We start from the raw sequence: 20134 nt of genomic DNA, 5'->3' as shown, positions 1-20134 counted from the left end.
CATCTGATAGATGAGTCATAATTTTAAAGAGGAAACTATATACTGGTACATTATATGGTGTATCTTATATGATCTAGAAACCTTTTAGAGGCAACTTCATATGGGAGTCTACCTCGAGGATGCCCCATTTTCTCATGATGAGAAATGAATTCGTTTCTCATGGTGACATTTTTGTGAATAAATCAACAACTTTTTCAACTTTATTCAACTGTGGAGCCCACAATATTGAAAAAGTTGTTGATTTATTCACGAAAATGCCCCATGAGAAACAAATTTCGTTTCTCACCATGAGAAACAGGGAATTTCCCGTCTACCTCTGACCATCATCAGTCCGTGTGATCACAAAAAAGCAACAACAGTCACTCACCTTTTCCACATTATATTGTCTCACCTTCAATAAGAGAGCTTACAGGTATGATGCCAAGATAAGGCTCTCCCATCACACCCTCAGTAGTCATTTAGTCAATCCTCATAAAATGGAAACAACAAACAAATATAACAAAAAAAAAAAGTACAATACCGATAATTCTTTAAAAGGTTTATTTTAAATCTTTATTTATAAGACCCGCCCCATTTATTTATTTATACGACTGATCTAATCCATTTATAATTTTGACAAACCCTACCTCTCTCTCAGTAATCCATTGAATCGCAGTTGACGTTCTCCGTTGATTCGCACACCGCCTTCTAATACTTGTACCCCCCATGGAAGAAAATATGGGGATTGGGGTAAGTTGTTGTTTGTTTTTTTGTATCATCATACCAATTTCACAATCTAATTTAATTCTTAGTGTAGGGTTCCAAAATCTCAACTATTGCTTCTAAATTCTAAGATTATCAAACATCATAACCACACCACAATTATGACCCTTATTCAATCAAATATCCCTATAATTATGAGATAATTCAATCATATTTGGTTGCTAATGTACTGCCCAACCCTTTTATCTTAGGATTCAACAATTTGAACTATGAAATTACAAGTAGTAAAATTTGTAATATATAATTTGATGGTGATGGTGATGTGATGTTGGGGGTCTTGTGTGAACAGGAATATTATATGAGTCCTGAAAGCCAATTTGAAGATATCAAGGACAGTCTTGGGTCTGACCTCTCCCCAAGTCAATTTTTGGAATGGGCTGATACATTTGATCTTATTCCTAAATTACTTCAAGTAGAAGAGGCTGCTTTCCTTGTTCCATACTACAACTTAGTGACTGAAATCAAAAGGCTTGCTGGTATCGACGACAAGGATCAGTTTGCCTCTTTCCTGATAGCCAACCGTGAGTTGGTGCAGAAATATCCTTCAAATAAGGTTTTAGAGTTGATCTGCAAGCATTCTGCTGTTGCTTGTGCTACTGCATTGCTTGAATCTGGAATCTATGTGGATATAAATTCGGTTTATGAATCGCTTATGACCCCGTTGCACATTGCGGCTCATAACTTATCTTATGGCATGACTAAGCTTCTTTTAGATCATGGAGCTGATACTGAGATTAAGCTATCCGCTCTTAGTTTCGGAAGCCCACTTAATACTGCGCTCAATGCATTCAGGTACGTGCCTCGTTCCCAAACCTTCCTGTTTCATGGTTTCTTTATTTGACTTTTAGGAGATTTACTCTTGGGTTTGTGTTTTCAATGTCACAGTAAGCTTAAAATGGAAGGTTGCACTGCGGAAAGATCCCTCCTCAATATTTTCTGCTTTTTCTCCCTGCCAGAATTGGTGATCATCAACTTTTATTGTTGTTTCCAGTCTTTAACTTACCACTCTTGAAAATAAAGTTCCTGCTTTGACTTAGTCCTATGCTTGGCAGAAAGAACCCATTGATACTATCAGACTGCTGGCGTCACATTGTCATCAAGTCGAGGATCTTTGCATTACTTTGATGAATCGTGGTGCTGACCGAAAATATGCTGTATTATTGTCGGTTGCTTGGGATAAGCTCATGGTCTCGTCTGCTGAGGGGGGCCTAGAGACTACCCCAGTTGGGCAACACATATCTCGGGGGTTAAGAAATGCATCATACCTGGATGAGATATGTAATTATGATCGCGATAGGTGTAATTATGATCGCGATAGGTCCATAATGGAAATGGTGTTGGACAATTTGAAGAGAGCATGGTATGTGGTCAAAACTATGTGGATGAGTAGAGGTGTCCTTGAGCGCTATTATCTTTCAAGGGCTGAGGTAAACCTTCTCAGTATTTCGTATTTATCTTCTTTATATCTGTTGTTTTTTTTGTTTAAATCCTCCTTCAACCATTTGCTATTATGCTACTCGATGTTAAATTGTTTTGAGGTGGTTTTTGGCAGTGGTGGTTTCTGCGGGTTTTAGAGTGGTTGCAATATAATGGTGATTGATGGCAGCAAGGGTGATGGTTTGCTGGTGGGGTGATGGGAGTGGAGAAGGGGGTGGCATGCAGCATAGGTAATGGTAAGCGTAAGGGTTTGCTGGTCAGGTGGTGGCTGTTGGTAGAATAATTTGGTGGTGGTTGTTGGTGTTAGTAATTACTTAGATCTTAGTAGGTCAGATTTACTTTGGTTTTTTAGTAAGTTAGATTATTACCACTAACCTATGTTTATGTTTAAAGGTAGGGGTATAGCAGCTAGGTTTCTCATAGGCCTAATCTTAACATATGAGGAAATCAAACATTTGTTGCAAATAATTGTAAATCTTGAAAATGTCATTTGTTGCAAAAAATAAAACTAAAATAAAAAAAAAAAAAGGAAAATTTGTGAGTCTAATAGGTCAATTTATCAACAACTATTTAAAAAGTTTGAGCGACACTACCCCTTTTGGTTTTCTTTTATTCTTCCCTCTAATACTTAAGGACGGAATGACAAAGTTTACCCCAAATTTGCAAAACCCCCAATTTTCCCACAAATTAGAAGTCAAAAACAATGTATTCATAACCCTAAATTGGCCAATTACAATGAAAAACCACAATTTTTCCTCAATTTTGCAAAACCCCCAATTTCTATTTCAACAAAGAACCCTAATTTTGTAATTATTCAACAAAATTTGGCGAGTTAGGCTTAAATTTTGAAAGGAAAAATAAAAGTTGGTCCGACTCCGTGGATTTTGTTGTCGGAAAACAAAAAGGTAGTGCTACTCAAACTTTTTAAATTTAAGCTGTAGGTTTTTTTATAAAAAATTTTAAGCGAGTAGTTGTTGACAAAATAACCAATCAAGAGGGTAGTTCCCGAACATTTTCCCTAAAAAAAAAATGGAGGAAGTAGTAATGTAGTATACTATCATAGTCATATGAGGAATCACCATGATTAATATGCCACTAACAATCATCTAAGTTGCCACCATTAGTATATGCCTCCTTATTGTATGACATACTAGCACGTTAGGAACTAGTATAGATAAGAAGAGATGAACATATGATTAGGGAAGAAAGTTTGATTAAGATATGTAATTCGGGAAAATTTTCAGAGCGGTGGCTTGAGGTTTCATACTTCCTCCGATTTTTTTAGTTGTGGCACATGATTAAAAAGCTCTCACATTTTTTTTGTAAAAGTATAAAAAAAAAAAAAAAAAAAACAAAACAGAGGAAGTATAATTTTTTGGCCTATGATAAAATGTTTAGTGAATACGATAGCGGTAAATAGGGTTATTTTTAATTACATTTAAATCCAAGCTAAATATTTAGCACAAAACCCTTGCTATTATTAAAATTGTTAAGTGGGTGCTAAAGCCAAGTAGTTATAAAAACCAATGTAAAAGCCTACTTGACTAGAAAAAGAGCCAAAAAATACTGTAAATTTGTGTGAAAAAAAGAATTAAAAGAGGTGAGAAAATCGATTAGATTATCATGTGGCCAAAGGAAAAGAAAAATGAAAATCGAAAAGGAAATTGTGGTCAACAACTCATTAAAAAAAAAAAAGGAGAAAAAATACAAGCTGTCAACCACACTATTAGCCTACTAGGCATCATAGGAAATTTATTTGTTTTTAAAAGTCACGTGAATAAAAAGAGAGTGTAGTAAGTGAGAGAAAAACAAGAAATGGTAAAGCATCCCTTTCTTTTTTCATAACTATGGCGTAGAATTTTGTAGGTTTAGGGTTCTTATCGAATCCACACATGAATTTTGTGGGTGTCCAAATCCGCGTCTTGTTGTGTGATTTGTGTCAGCATAGGTTTGGCGGCCTTTTAGCCAAGTCCGAGTAACATAGCAAATTTAGTTTTTTATCAAAGATGTTACAACAACACCAATACTTGTTCCATTTCTCCATGCGCGGAGTTTTAAGAGAAATTGGATAAAGTAGTAAAATATGGAGGTAGTGAGATAGGTGGAAAAATAAAAAATTGTAAAAAACAAAAGTAGTTGAGAAAATTAGAGGAGAGAGAATATGAAATTAATAAAATATGATTTATGTTGGGTCTACTAGTTGAGTGAAATGAATTAAATATTGTAAAAGCTTTCCAAATAAGGAAATGGAGCAAGTATTTAAAAACGGTCGGAAATGGAAAGTGGAGCAAGTATTTAAAAACGGAGGGAGTATATATTAGGGTCATATAGACATTATTGCATGATTCATATACATAAATCCTTTCTCCAATCTTCTTTGACATTTATCGCTTTAACCACCCTCATCCAAGCTTGCTTTCGTCTTCTATCTCTGAGTGCTTCTAGGCGCATAGCATCTATATGTTTATCATGTATATATGAGGGTATCATGGGGTTTTTATTATTTTTTTTCATTTGATGTTTTTCTACAATGGTACATTTTTGTGTACTATAATGTACCATTAAAGTATAAGTTGTATTAATAGTACTTTTTGTGTACTATTATGCATGCGGTGGTACTTTTTGTCATCCTATGTCGTTGATTATTTTCTCCTAAAATACCTACCACCTGTCACTTATTAGGCTGTAATGGTACATTTAGTCATCCTATACGTTTCTAAAACATATAGGCGCTATGCGCTAATACTTAACCCTCTATCTCTCACCTTCTCTCTTTGCCACTCTTCAAGCCTCCTTATTGATGCGGTACTTGGTCTTCATCTTACATGACCAAATCTTCTTAAATGATACACCCTCATTTTATTATTTTTCTTTTAATCGAAGATTTTATATGAAAAATCTACAATATTCTTAAATCTCAAAAGGAAATTAAAAGATGTTGACGACATGTCACTCTTATGTCATAATGAGATTTATGACTAGGTGCCACATGGATAATGACATGGATAATACCTTTAACGTTGATAAGTATCAAATGTCTACCTCTAATGTGGAAGCCATTGCAGCAACCCATTTCTAAAAATAAAAGAGGAACTCTTAAAGATGAAGAAGGAATTGAATGACAATTGGAGTTATCTACAATATAATCTAGTCACTTGGAAGTGGTTGTGAGTACTAGAGAGTGCTTTCAGAAACCTAAACTTTGTGATAAAAGCTCTTCTAATATGTTTGGAGTAATGAGATAGAAACTTCAACGTCTCTTACCTTTGTTTCTGTTTTGTTTTTCTCCCATTTTCCCTTTGCATTGTTTTATTATTGACATTTATTTTCCATCTCTTTTCAAGAGTGTACCGATGTATGAGCTGCCATTCTACATTCCATCTGAGCTTAATAATGTGGGACTTGGCTTGAAGCCCGATGGTGTCAACATACAGTGGTAAAGAGAGTTTGATGCTATATTACATGTGCACTAACATTTGGTTGAGCAGTCTGTTTTTTACTCCTATTTGGTTGACTGAGTAGTTTGTTTGTGCTATTGTAACCCTTTAATTTTGGCAAAAATGGTCACTGCACATGAATATCTTGTCATTGAAAGATACATGACAAAGTGTGTGTAGTCATACAATTTGCATCCTCCCCTGTTAACTAAAATGCTAGCATAGGAATTGAGAAGTACTTCTGAAATTATGCCCAATAATTTGAGTAGGTTATGGTATGATGAAATCCTTGAGTTGACAAGCAATTTCATTAGAGATGTAAAATGAAAAGAACATTGTCGAATAATTGCAGTGCAGTTAATTCTTGAGAGCTTTTGTATGAATGGGTAATTTGAGATTTGGGTGCTTGCATCTGTAGTTACTTGAGAATTGCTTTTATATATATATATATATATATATATATATATATATATATATATATATATATATATATATAATTGAAATCATGTGAGAAGGTGAATAATGAAAACTAAGACCCAATCTCAGTCGTTGATCGCGCTCTATCTAATGGCTCACGTTTCACCCGCCCTCATTAATCGCATTTTCGTAATTTTGCAGCTTTTCAAAGATTTTTCCATTTTTTCAAAGGCAATTTTATTTACTTTATGACTGATTTTATTTAATTTTACTAATTTTTCATTTACTTTTTAGAAAAAAGCTGAAAATTATTTTGTAAAGTTGAAATATTACGAAAATGTCATTCATGACACGGAATTCTTTTGATCGTCCGATTAACATGGTCTAAGGGCCTAGATTAGTTCATAGTTCTCTTTTAGCCTTGGCTCTCATTATATATATTTATATATTGAAGCATCTCCTTGTACGTAGTTTTTATTAAATTTTATTATATTATAAAAATTCTAATTGAAGCATCTCCTTGTAATTTACATTTTAATATATCACTTTATCTGTTTGTGAACATGATATCCTGATTCGATTGGTGAAGTTTGCTGCCTAAGCTTACCTCAAAGGCTAAAGGTATGTAGTTTTGATGACAATTGAACTAAGATTTTAATTGAATTCCGTACATGGAGTAGATGACATGATGTTAAGTGGTAAAAGGGCTTTGATGTCATACAGTGCTTCCGGAGCGAAAATGTTATGTGGAGCCACAACGATCTGGTCCAATCTTATGTTCTTCTCTTGGGGTAAAGATTCCAACTTTTTTTTACTAAAATAGCTAAAATGCTTTTTATTATTATTCTTCTCGTTTTTAATAATAGTAATTTCTTGTTTTATTACTATAGATTCTCTGTTTTTCTTAGTTGCGACACTTTTTGTGTGCACAAATTACAATGCAATGTAATACTTCGTATAGTATAAATTGAGGGAAGGCATGTGATTTAAAAAATCGAAGTTTGGTTAATGCTTCCTATCACCACCCCCTCCATTATCACACCACCATTCAAACCACTCAATTCACCACCATCACTAATCACCATTCAAAAGTTGCAACGTTTCCTCCATGTATTAATATTTGCAACACACTATAATTGAATTTTTTTTTTTTAATAAGTTGTACTATTACTCTTAATTTAGTCTAATGACGCATTAAAATATATTTCTAACAATATTCACCCTCCATTTTAAGGGTGTGGCAAAATATAGGTATGGAGGTAGTTATTAGATGTGGTAGTAGCTTTTAGCTTTATGTGTAGCTGTTAGTTGTGGAAATATTAATTATGAGTGTTTGGTAAAGTTGTTGTTTACTATTAGTTGTAAAATTCTGAAAAAATAGAATAAAAATCCCAACAACTATATAATTTTTCTCAAAGTATTAAATCATGTAGACTCACTGTTTTTTAAAATATCGTAAGTGTGTTTTGCTAGTATTAAAAAACAAAAGAAATGTATATATACTTCCTCTGTTCCTAAATTATTGACACGGTTAAATTCGGCACACATTCCAATACATTAGTTTGACCTTAAATATATATGACCAAATATTATTTTAAAAAAATATTAAAAAATTGATATTATAAAACTTTATGTTAATACTTACGTATTTAACAATATATTTCATGATGAAATTTATTTTTTATACATTGAAAAATGACCGTCAAAGCTAGTTTATGAATAGGGATTTCATTTGACTTCACCCAAACTGTGAAATTTTGGTCATTTTCTTAAAACATATTGTAATATTCGATAGTGATTCCAAAAAAGTCATATCACTTGAGTGACTTGACCCACTTAACATTTTTTTTCTATTTCTGGTTTATTGTCGGTTTTTGAATTTCTTGTAAAGTAAGTTATACACTTGATCTTGTTGGTTTTACTCGTGTTTATCTAAATGGCATCTTACGGTTCACTCTATATTATTACCCATCTTTTAGGTGCATTCGAATAGCTTTCCTAGTTTTTCAAATTTAGTACGTAAAAGTTTAATGCAAACAATACGGTTTTTTCACCATATACCCGAGTTTTCACAAAAATAGTAAATACACCATATATCTTTGATGACTAATGATTGTTAACTTCGTCAATCATTAGGAACCACTCTAAATATATTCCCCTACCCCGAAACCACCCATATTTTTTTTTCCACCCTCAAAACCACCGGAAATTTCCTTCTTCACTCATCTTCTTGTTGTTATTAGGGGTATCTGGTGAATTTTTGTAACAACTCAAAGATATATGGTGAATTTGAAATTTTATTAAGGGTATAGGTAAATAAACAAAAAACTTAGGGGTATATGGTGAAATAACCGTTAGATTTACATTATAGGTTTGTATGTACTATATGTTGATGTTGCATTAATTAATTTTTTGGTTCAGAAGCTTGTGACAGGTACTTCCAATTCTCAATATCGTACAATTGGCATCCTTAATCCTATGGAAAATCATCTATGGAAATCCCCACAAGTGAAGCCATCATCGCATAATGTTTTAGCGTTAGCTAAAGTATGTGCTCCTCTAATGTGGTTTGCCAAGAGGAGTTTCAAGTAGGTACGAATTTGCGAAGAAGCTTACAAGACCATGGATTTTCTTGGATCCCTTATCTCATTTATCTAGCTCCGGTTCTCTCAATAAATAAAATTAACAAAAACCCTTCCTATATTTTGTTATAATTTTGGATTCCTTTGAAAGATTTTGGTTTTTAGACACATGATGTAATGTTTGTGTATATGTTTACTAGTAGTCTTATCGTGAGCGTTGCGCGTGATAGTTCAATGTGTGAATTATTTGTTGTAATTATTAGTTAATTACCTAAGTACATTTTTAATAATTGGTTTAGGCTAGATATTTTTTAGCAAGTGTTTGTATACTTTGTATTGATGTTCAAAGTGCTTCACCGTAATTGCAAGATTTAAAAAAAGTGTAATATAGCGTGCAATGTATTGAAGATTTGAACTGGTGGCTTACGAAAATCGGAATGTACTTGGCTACTAGTTGGGCTGTTTAGGCCATGTGAGACTACCAGAAACTCAGTTGGGTCACGCAGCTAGAGATATTTGGAGATTAGGGTGGAATGTTAGAAAGCCACCTTAATTGAAGCATTTTTGGTGGAAAGCATGTACTTGTTCAGTTCCCTGGCAACAATGGAAAGATTTATGGCTTATCAGGTTCTTTTTTTAGTTTAAAAAGATTTATGGGTCACGCAGATAGACTACCTCTAAGATAGAGATATTTGGAGATTAGGTTGAGCATGTACTTTTTTTTTTTTTTTGACAAATAGAACTTTTTAAATAAGAGCAACAGACAACTTACAACAATACAACCTAAGAGCGTCTTTAACATTGATTGATTGTAATTGTTTTTAAAATAAAATACTTATGTATAAAGATTAATAGGAGTGTGAAAGTTAAATTTGTTTTAGATAAAAAAATAATAATAAAAAAAAAAGAACCACCAAAATTTTATAAACTCGAAAAAATACACGGTTGGGAAAAAATACAAGGCTAACAAATGCAATTCATGAAGAGTTGCCTAGGCAAGTTATCATCTACTTGCCACAGCTTGCTGAGCACCCGCACGGGCTGCACCTTCTCTAGTGGCGAAGGGCAGCTAGCAATGGTAATATGCACTAGACCTGGCAAACGGGTCGTTCGGGTCGGGTCAGTTTGGGTCGGGTCAGTTTCGGGTCAATCAATATTCAGGGCGGGTCAATTCGGGTTTCGGGTCAATGGTAATTCGTGTCGGGTCAGGTATCGGGTCAACACTTCGGGTCGGGTTGAGTTTGGGGCGGGTCATTTCGGGTCGGGTCAGTCTTCTGGTTAAATTATCGGGTCAAGTTCGGATTGGGTCAATTGGGTCAGGTCAATCTTCGTCTATATCGATGTAGAAATTAGACCAATAATATATTATAATTATCAATAAGTATAAAGTAAAACAATTGAATATTAATAATATATTCATTAGACAATTCCAACAGTACTATATACAAAAGACTGTATTGTTTCATATGTATGATCACTATCATTGAATTGGTCAAAATTCAAATTAGATAAAGTGAATAGTGGAAAAAAAATTCAATATAACACTTAAAAGAAGAAGCTAAGAGTAATAGTAATAATAACAATTATAATAACTAGTCTTCCTAATCAAATGGAACTCTTTATGAATTACGAGTACTAAATTACACGCACATTTCAACAGTATTATACACACAATACTATATTATTTAATTTAGGTTAATTTTGATAAGTGTTTATATGGTTAAAATAATTAAGCCATAAATCATTTAGGTCATTTTGAGTATTTGTTAATTTTGGATCGGGTCATTTCGGGTATAGTTCGGGTCGCTTTGGGTTTCGGGTCCGTTTGGGTCAATCAATTTTGGTCAAAATCGGGTCGGGTCACATTGGGTTTCGGGTCACTTCGCGCCAAGTCGGGTCAACTTTGGGTCGTGTTGATTCGGGTCGGGTCAATTCGGGTATCGGGTCAAGTTCGGGTCAACTCCACTTCGGGTCGGGTATGGGTCGGGTCGGTTGACGCAGCACGATAACACGACATAATTCATACATGAGAAAAGGGGCTAGTGAGTGTCTAGGGTTTACTGCCCATTTAATTCAATAGATCAACACAACACATCATATTTACGTAAGTTGGGTAAGTGTTCAGATTTCCAACTCAAATCTTATTTATGGAATACTTCGTAAGTATTACTGTACATAATACAATAATATTTTGAAATAAGGTGACTCTTTATGATACGACATAAACTAAATTTTTTTAAATAGAGGTAGCTCTTGGTTAATTTTCTTATACTCGTACTTTTTAAGGTTACATTTACTCAAGTGCTACTTTACCAAACACTCGTACACTACAAGAAAATGGCTTATTTCCGATGGAACAATTCCGATGTCCTATAAAAACCGTCGAAAAATTTTGAAATTCCGATGGTTTAGAAACCCATCGTATTTTTCCGATGGAAAAAAAAGTTTCCGATGGATTTAGCCATCGGAAACTTACGATGGTTTAATAAGCCGTAGGAACTAATTTTTTGCGATGGCTTTTTTCCATAGGAAATATGTTTTTTAAAATTTAAAATTCGAAAAAATATTTCCGATGGATAATTAGCCATAGGAACTTTCCGACGGCTTTTATCCATAGGAATAGCGGTCGGAAATATAATTTCTGATGGATTATGTCCATTGGAAATATAATTTCCGATGGCTTTTATCCATAGGAATAGCCGTCGGAAATCGTTTGGACTTAAAGAAAAAAAAACCTCAGAATCATTTGGGCATTTTCGAACAAAAGGAGAAGGAGAGAGAGAGAGAAGGGGAAGGAGAGAGAATCAGCTGCCCTCTGCCGCTGCTCCCCTTCCGCCGCAGCTCCACCGACGACACTCCTCCTCCCCCTCAACTCGTCGACCGTCGGCCACCAGGTACTCCTTCTTTCGACTTTTTTTTTTTTTTTTTTTTGAATTTCGTTTTCCGGCCCACCACCTCATGGCTAACCGACAATCCTCCACCTCAGATCCACCGCCGGCCGCCACAAGCTCACCTTCTCCCTCCAGCAGACCTTCGTTCATAGGCCCAGGTAATTCTATTTTTGTTTTTTTTTTTTTCAGTTTTAATTAATTACCCATAAACCCTAAGTTTTGTAATTTTAATTTTTTAATTCACTCTTTTTTTTAGGATTTGTAGATCTACTGTGTTTGCTCCTCAAAAAATAGGTCAAATTCAAAGGTTAGTGGTTATTATTTCCAATGTACTTATAGTTTTATATGTATGTTAGTTATTAGTAGCAAAAATGGTACAAATTAATTTATTTTTTGGTGTGTTTTGGGGATGAAACAAATTAATTGTGTAGAAACAAATTAATTGTGTAGAAATTCAGTGGTGAGGAAGGTGACAGAGACAGGGGCAGGGCTGAGAGATAGAATGAGATCGGCTAGTTTAAGCATACAGTTGACTGGAGCTTGGATTGGTAAAGGGAAGATCACTACATGTGGTGATGGAGATGGTGTATGGATGTTAGGACTAGGATTAGTATATTATGTTAGATGATCTTCCATTATGTCTACGAAATGTTTGGTTTTTAAATTTGGTATGATCACTAACTCTTTACACTACCGTAGTATTGTCTAACTAATGGTTAAATGTTCAATGAGTCATACAAGTATATAAGATCCCAATCCCAGTGTTTTTATATTATGACTAGCAATTGGCAATCATTGCTTATTAGTATATTACTCCTTAATTAACAAATGACTAGTTGATTTATACTGTATTAATGATTATCACACAATTATAGGGCAGGTAACCTAATGTCAAAAAGCGGAAAATTTTGCCTCTAGAGTGGAAACTGGAATCTATAATTGGACTCTATAATGGCCTTATTAGCATATTAGTTTTTTTTTTTTTTTTTTTTTTTTTTTTTTTTTTTTTTTTTTTTTTTTTTTTTGCCTCTAGAGTGGAAACTGGATTACTCCTTATGCGCGTACTTAATTGTTTATCTTTATAGCTAAGGGTCTGTTCTGATTGACTGATCGAACTGAACTGAAAATTTAATAATCTCCAATCTCCGGTTTAGTTTGGAGTGACGTCGAACATTGACCACTGAAAAGTCCTGTGTTTTTAATCTTCATCTTGTACTTCTTCATATCTCTCTTCCTTCTCCACTGAAGCGTCTCCATTGAAGCTGCTTCTGAGCTATCTATCCTCCATTGAAGTAGCTTCTGAGGTAAGATTTTTATCTTCATTTCTTTAATCATCGTTTTAATTTTACAATCTAGGGTTTAGTTTCATACTGTCGTTAATTTAATTGTCAGCATGCTAATTTAGGGTTCTTCCAAGATGGATTCTTGAACTTATCTTTGTTATAGGTATTGAAGTTTGAAAGATTATAACGAGTAATCTTGTTGCTAGGAATTTTCAATGTGCAATTTACTTTTTATTTTTGTAAGCGAGATGAATTTAATGTGAATTTTCGAGCCTAATTAAGTCAAGTTTTCTTGCTAATTTGATAATTGAGTCAAGTTTTCTTGCGAATTTGATGATTGAGTCAAGTTTTCTTGCTAATGTGTTGTAACACTTATGAGTGTTAGGACAAAAGTATGGCAATGGACCTTTTCTCCCTAGGTCATGGCGGCTGCCCCTCCTGCCTCGGCTCAGGGACCACATCTATGAGCTTGAGCTGAGATATATGCTTGCGATTCATACATTTTACGGAATATATAAACAATGTGATATTGAGAGCATTCAGTAGGGAAGATTTATTATTAGTATGACAACTACATTTTGATGCTATACATTTAGTATCCTGAATGATTTTGTGCGGATTTAAAGGTTATACATACTGTTCGTGGTTTAGCGATAATGGAATTAGCTTAATTGAAGGCCATGGAAATTGATTTAGTAGCAATAGGTGGATAACATCATATATGATGGCTCGTATAGTACCTGGCCTGCATGTTTGAACTTTTGAAGCATCGTCTAAAGTTCTACAAGATTGTAGAAGCCATTTCTCTTACCTCCTGTGTGAAGAAAGATTACCAGATTTGATCAATTTTTACGGACTGAACCTTGCAAATCTAAAGATCCACTAACTTGCCACAGCCTTTAACAGCTTGGTCATTGTCATTGTCTTTAGCTTTCCTTAATTTGATCGAATTTTTGCTACCAATTCAATCCTGCGGTGTAGTTTAGATATGAGAGAAATGTCTCAATATTAAAGATATCCAAACAGAATATAAGGGTGCTTGTTTTGGAGAGAGGGGGGGGGGGGGGGGTGGTGTGGAGCATGGGTGGCTCTGCATTGGGTAATGTGTTGGTGCTTAATCTGAAGGCTGTTATAGGGTCTTAGGCAAAGGGGGTGAGTAAATTGTACGTCCTTTACATGTCATGGAGTTTGTTAGAAGTTATACTTTCAACTGTGAGTTTATCAACCATGTGCCCCATATGATAGCTATTGTATGATTTGGCCATTGGTGGGCAGCAAGTTGGTTAAGTGCTGACTTTTTCCTGGGTGGGGTTTGCCTGTTTGGTCTAATTCTTTGGCTTCCCATACCTGTATTTTGTTTGGTTAGTGATTTATGTTGGTAGTTTGGTATTCTTTTCTGCGCCTAATAGAGTGCTCATTGTAGATAGTTATTGACATTTCTGTTCGAATAACTTAATCTTGGTATTTTAGCTGAATGTTCAGGTGATAACTCTGGCTTCTTTGTCCATATCACTCTTTTAAAGGAAACTTATAAATTTTTTGGATTGAATTTATACAGTGCTATAAATTTTTTTATGATGTGGAAGTTGTATTTCAATAGCTAACGGCTAATAAAAACTCTTATTTAATTTGCTATACATATAGAAATTGTCAGGTGAAGATTTTGTACTTTGTAAACCTGTGTTCTTCTCTTTGTTTGATCACTGAGGAAAATATCAAATACATTGATGGCCATCTCTTTCTTCTTTATTGATTATCATATATGAGCTGATTATTGTAGTTGTATTTCTTAAATTTATGTAGCAATGTTCAATACCTTTGATATAAACTGAAATACTAGATTTAAAAAAAAAAAAAAAATTAAAATGTGGTTTTAGTAAAATGCGGACACGTGTATAAGTGTATGCACGTAAAATGCGGACACGTGTATAAGTGTATGCACACATACATGTATGTACAATAACACACTGTTATCAGTTGATGTGGGAAAAATTATCCCTTTCTGTGCAATGGATGCTGTAATTGGATTGAAGTAGCGGAATTAGTGAATTTCATTTCCTTGTTTGCATTTTTCTGCCAGATCTGATGCATTTGGTGCTTCCCTATAATCATGTGTGTGCGTGCGTGCATGCGTGTTTCTATATTCTTTGGAAGCTACAGTGTCTGGATTGCTGGAACAGATAACTACTGTAGTCAATTTTGTTTATGTGCTACTGTGGTGCTTTTTTTTTTTTTTTAATCCTGCGTTTTCATATGAGTATCTGCTGGTTGATCCCTTTTGTTTTTTCCCCCTTCTATGCAGGCTTGGTATCCAAGTTTGCGAACACCATGATTTGAACAAAGTACATTTCCTACTAGGGCTTGATAGCTGGTTGCTGTTTGCCATGGCGCCTAAAGCTTAAGCCACATACTTAGGTTTCTGCAAAAAAACCAGCTTAACTGATTTAAATGGTGACCAATGTCCCCATTCTTACAAGGTAGCTACAATTTAATCATTGAGATTTTGAATATTGTAACCTGAATTGCTTGTCTAGTGGTCCATCACCAATCTTAATTCCTACTTTTTGGCTTGTAGGATTTGTCCACACTATCTTCTACAATTGTAAACAGCTTAATCTGATACAAACTTAAGTTTTACACATAGCAATGGCTGCTGCTGCTGATACTACAACCTATGATGAGAATTCTGAATACGTTGATCCTGATTGGACTGTTGTCCTACCTCGGAAACGTAGAAAATGTCAGTCTAAAGTGTCTCGCACAGAGCAAGAGGCAAAAGAACAGTCATTCGCCCCACCTGACCTTGAAATCAATCAAGAGAGGGAGTCAAAATTAATGCAGAAAATTGAGACTTGCTTGAAGAAACTTGAGAGCTCCAAGTTTTTTGACCTTTTTTTGAGTCAGATTGAAGACCCTGAAGTCTTCAATTGTTTTTCCAGGGTTTTAGGGTCTGAACCAAATATGAACATGGTGGTGTATGGTATAGGCAGCATTGAGTCTTTTGAAGCCCCACGGTTGCAGCTTTGTTTAGTGATCTTGATGAAGAGAAAGTTTGAATGGATAGGTAATATTGAGGTATTTGATCCAGTTCTATCTGGGACTGAAACCCGTGTTCTGGAATCTTTTGGCTGTTCTGTCATATCAGTGAATGAGGAAGGTAGAAGACAGGCTTTAAAACCCACATTATTCTTCATGCCTCATTGTGAGGCTTTATTGTATCACAATTTGCTAGAGGTAAATTGGAATGTAGATATGTTGAGAAACATGGCGCTATTTGGAAACAGTTTTGAGTCTTACGAACATCACAATTCTGTAGTCAAGGACTACATAGCTTCTCCATACACGAAGCATATCCTGGCTTCTCGGAGCTTTGCGAAGGAATTCAGAGTCAAAACAGGGCCAGATGATCATAATAGAGCCTTTGATGAATCCAGTTGGCTTTTTTTCAACCCTAATGATGAGCATGAGGTGCCCATTATCTAGTTAATAACTGAACCTGTAAGTGTGTGTGTGTGTGTGTGTTAGCTGTCAACTTATTGCATTATTAAACAGCACAAGTTTGCAGCAGGTGCACAACACAATTGTTGCATCATTTATAACATGTATCAGAACTGTTTCACACATCAGCTGCGATTTTGCTGTGAATCCTGTGATTGTTTTTCATCATTTGATAAATGGCTTCACCCAGGTGATTGATCAAGAACTGCCCGAACATTTTCCTCCTAATGTACGCCTACATGAGTTTGATTCTTTCTCTTAATTTTCTTTTCACAATGTGCACAGAATGATAATGTTGTTACCCTCTCTATTTCAGTATTACTCTGTCAAAAAATAACAGTAAAATCTTAGATTTGGCAGTAGCGTGTTTTATTTATTTTTTATTATTATTATTTTTTTTTAATGAAGGAAACGCAGCAGTAGTAAAAACAGCCAAGACATGAGAAGTCGAGAACCTGTACCGAAAGATTTTGTGCAATGCTTTTGGTTACTACTTACTAGTATAGTAGTGTGTGTGCCAACACTGCATAGGTGTTCAAATACATCTGGTAAGCTTTTGAGCCATGCTTGAGTACCTCTCGGCTCGCGCAGCTTAACAATATTGTCGTTTGCTTGTGCCAATGAGAATCTACAAAGATCAAAATTAATACTTACGAGTATTTTCTAAAAAAATTTTAAAAAATGAATTTGAAATTCACAAGGCAAATGGAAGAATGGAACGAGTAATTTAGTGAAGGACTTCTGGACCACGATCACAAGGGCTTCAAGTTGTGCACTAGACTTTGGTGTTACCTGCATTTTTGTGTGGCACAAAGTGTATGTAATCTGTAATGGACGGTTGCTTTGTCTTCGGGTGAAAGTAGGACAACAATTAATTAAAAAATGAGTTTCACTTTTTAAAAAGATTTTAACTTGTTTGGTTGTTTTTATCATAAAACCATTAATTGATCTTTGAATTTTGAGGGGACATAGAATCATGACATAATAAACAATTGATTAGATGAGGTATATAAGTAGCACTTTTGAAATTTTCTTCTTTTCTTAAGGTGTTATAAAATCTCATTAATGCCCTCTTTTAATGTTCTATATAATAAATTACTTATAGTCTGATACACTTTTGTTTGATACTGTATGAACATTGATCAATACCGTATACAGTAAATTCAACTTACAAGTCACAACCATATTTACCAAAATCTAATCAAATTTAAAAAATATGTTGAATTAAACATAAAAATCGAGTTATGCATAACTTATCTCATACTTTAATCATCATCAAAATCAAAATAACACAATCATAACAAAGATTTTTAAAAAACACTATATAATCATTACAAAAACACATATTCGTGAAGTTTAAATTAAAATAATTCCTTAGAAAAGTCTTTCACTAACCAATAATTTCCATTTTTATTTTAAGAAAAACAAATAAAAACGAGCCTTCCAAAAAAAAAAAAAACAAAATAATACCGAGTATCCGTTATCTAAAACGCGTCGGCCTTGACATTTGACACTTACGCTCTCTCTCTCTCCCGTTTCTACAACTCAAACAGTTAACTATATTTGAAAAACACAATCTCAAAAAATAAAAAATAAAAAAAAACAAAATATGATGAAATTACTGATTTACCCTTTTCTCTCTCCTCTAATTTGTCTCAACTGTAAATTGTATTCTCTCTTCTTCTTCTTCTTCCTTTTTCTTTCCTTCAAAGGCAGCTCTCTCCACTATTTTCTTTCCTTTTTTTTTTCTCTCTCATAAATCAACAAAAAAAATCCTACTCTCAAATTCTTTCAAAAAAATCCCTAAATAAAATTCACAAAATCTCAATTATCAACTTTATCTTCGATTATCAATCTTAATTTTATCCCTAATTTTTTCAATTTTAATTTCTATCATTTTCTTGATTTTTTCTTCAATTTCCCCCCTTTTGAAACCCTAAATTCTCATTTCCATATCCCAAACCCTAATTTCGCAATCATTTGCCTTTCTGATTGTGTAATCAGTTCCGAATTTATTGATTTCAAGAGGAATTGAATAAATACCCTAAAAAACCAAAAAAATTATGGCGAGTTTTGAAGAGAATCGCGAGTTGTCGACTAGCAAGCCATCGATTTCGTCGAAGAATTCTGTGTTTAGTCGGTCAATGACGACGCATTCTTCCGTCGCAAACACCTTCTCGAAGAAAGGATACGTTTCGTCTGCCGCTTCGACGGTCGTTGATCGAAACGCGGCGAATATGAAGAAATGGTACAGCAATACCTTTGATTCAGCTGGTACTTCAATTAAAGGGAAGGTTAGACAGCTTCGAAATTTGTTTGAATCCCAAAAATCATCAAATAATAATAATAATCATAATAGTATTGTTAAATGTAATTCCCAAAAAGTTGAAGAATCGCCTTATAATCATCATCTAGCAAAATTGAGACCTGCTAAATCATTCAGTTCTGATTTTAAGGATTGTTGGTCGATTCTAGATGTTTCTACGATTCGATTTCCGGGTACTGAGGATAGAGTTGTGGTATATTTCACTAGTTTGAGGGGAATTCGGAGAACCCGGGAGGATTGTGATGCTGTCCGGATGATTTTCCGGGCTTATAAAGTGTTCGTCGATGAAAGGGACGTTTCGATGGACGCAGCTTATAGGAAGGAGATACAGGGGTTGCTTGGTGAGAAGAATGTGACATTGCCACAGGTTTTTATCAAGGGGAGGTATGTAGGTGGGGTTGAGTTGATCAGGCAGTGGAACGAAACTGGTGAGCTACGAAAGATTCTCCAGTCATTGCCAACGAGGGATAGGCGGTTCGTGTGTGATAGTTGTGGCGATGTGAGGTTCTTGCCCTGCTTCAACTGTAGTGGTAGTAGGAAGATATTCGACGAGGATGAGGAGGTGATGAAGAGATGCTTGGAGTGCAATGAAAACGGGCTGATTCGATGCCCGGAGTGTTGTCTGTGAATTACTCCCATGATCACTACTTATGTGATCCAGGTATATTGGTGTGAAAATGATAATTGAGTAGCTAGTTTGTGTGTTTTTAGCTTATGGTCTGGCTTGAATATAACCCCCTTTTTACGGTTTCAGCCTTATCGCGGAGATTTGGTTGTACATTGTTCATAGACTCGTGATGAACAATAATTATGTATGTCATTGATACAATGATACTTTATAGTATGTACTGAGCTAGTGTGACTCCTTGCCGAAAAATGAAAAAATTAAAAAAAAAATTATTCAAACATATTGAATAGAGGAGATTAGCATATTAGTGCTGGTGTGCTCCATTGTAGCTTGGGAGATGATGGGCATTTCCCTTGACTTGCAGTGTAAATTTACTATGTTGTATATATTAATGACTTTTTTTCTTCTCCTTTTCGCAATTGCGCAAACTGAAGCTGTTGTAATGAGAAGGGCTATACTATGGTTTTTGCCCATTGGAATGAATGAGAATTCCTTTGGGCTTTTGACTCATTTTTGTGACTCGAATTACAGTGTTTTAAGTCCTATGACTTGATTGTATGTTGCTTTTCTCTTGAATAATAATTTACTCTGTTTAAACTTTTGCTAGCAGTGACTTGCTAATTGTATCACTTATATGAACCCTCGGTTTTTGTTGAATCAATTTGGGCTAGTGTGGAGTTTTAGTGACCTTTTACACAGATCTTGCTATGGAGTAGTTGTTATCAGGAATGTACTACTGTTCTCATGTAACTATGATGTTACATGGACTCATCTTTTAGTATTCAACCTAGCAAGATCTGCGGTAAATGAGGAACGAAAGAAAATTTTATCGTGGGCACACCTTCAAGCGGCCTCCACTCAATGTTATGCTGA

The 20134-nt window shown here is 34.7% G+C and overlaps 2 protein-coding genes and 1 pseudogene across 6 annotated transcripts; all 3 read left to right on the top strand.

Annotated features, from left to right (window-relative positions):
* Positions 1–610: 610 nt before the first annotated feature.
* LOC145593662 (uncharacterized) lies at positions 611–8953 on the top strand. Of its 3 annotated transcripts, none has more exons than XM_081649961.1 (8): positions 611–729; positions 1052–1554; positions 1648–1723; positions 1815–2189; positions 5544–5635; positions 6643–6674; positions 6777–6844; positions 8488–8953. In XM_081649961.1, exons 1-8 carry the CDS (start codon positions 706–708, stop codon positions 8563–8565), a joined length of 1248 nt encoding a protein of 415 aa, XP_081506087.1. In that variant the 5' UTR covers positions 611–705; the 3' UTR covers positions 8566–8953. The 3 variants fall into 3 exon arrangements, with proteins under 3 accessions (XP_081506087.1, XP_081506086.1, XP_081506085.1); XM_081649960.1 differs by having other exon boundaries at positions 8478–8953; XM_081649959.1 differs by having other exon boundaries at positions 8475–8953.
* Positions 8954–11380: 2427 nt separating this feature from the next.
* Positions 11381–16569, top strand: LOC145595532 (protein SENSITIVITY TO RED LIGHT REDUCED 1 pseudogene; annotated as a pseudogene). 2 transcript variants are annotated; one of them, XR_014102973.1, is made up of 6 exons: positions 11381–11529; positions 11622–11684; positions 11783–11833; positions 12775–12830; positions 15112–15286; positions 15385–16569. The product of XR_014102973.1 is annotated as a protein SENSITIVITY TO RED LIGHT REDUCED 1 pseudogene, transcript variant X1 (transcript). The 2 variants fall into 2 exon arrangements; XR_014102974.1 differs by lacking the exon at positions 12775–12830.
* Positions 16570–18032: 1463 nt separating this feature from the next.
* On the top strand, positions 18033–19771 carry LOC145595531 (uncharacterized protein At5g39865-like). Its single transcript, XM_081651948.1, has one exon. The coding sequence runs from the start codon at positions 18371–18373 to the stop codon at positions 19259–19261; it is 891 nt and encodes a 296-aa protein (XP_081508074.1). The 5' UTR covers positions 18033–18370; the 3' UTR covers positions 19262–19771.
* The last annotated feature ends 363 nt before the right edge of the window (positions 19772–20134 follow it).

Source organism: Chenopodium album, chromosome 19 (genome assembly GCF_948465745.1).
Source record: "Chenopodium album chromosome 19, dcCheAlbu1.1, whole genome shotgun sequence".
NCBI classification, from domain to species: domain Eukaryota; kingdom Viridiplantae; phylum Streptophyta; class Magnoliopsida; order Caryophyllales; family Amaranthaceae; genus Chenopodium; species Chenopodium album.
Note: the sequence above shows the minus strand (reverse complement) of the source record. Positions and strands in the feature narration are given on the sequence as shown.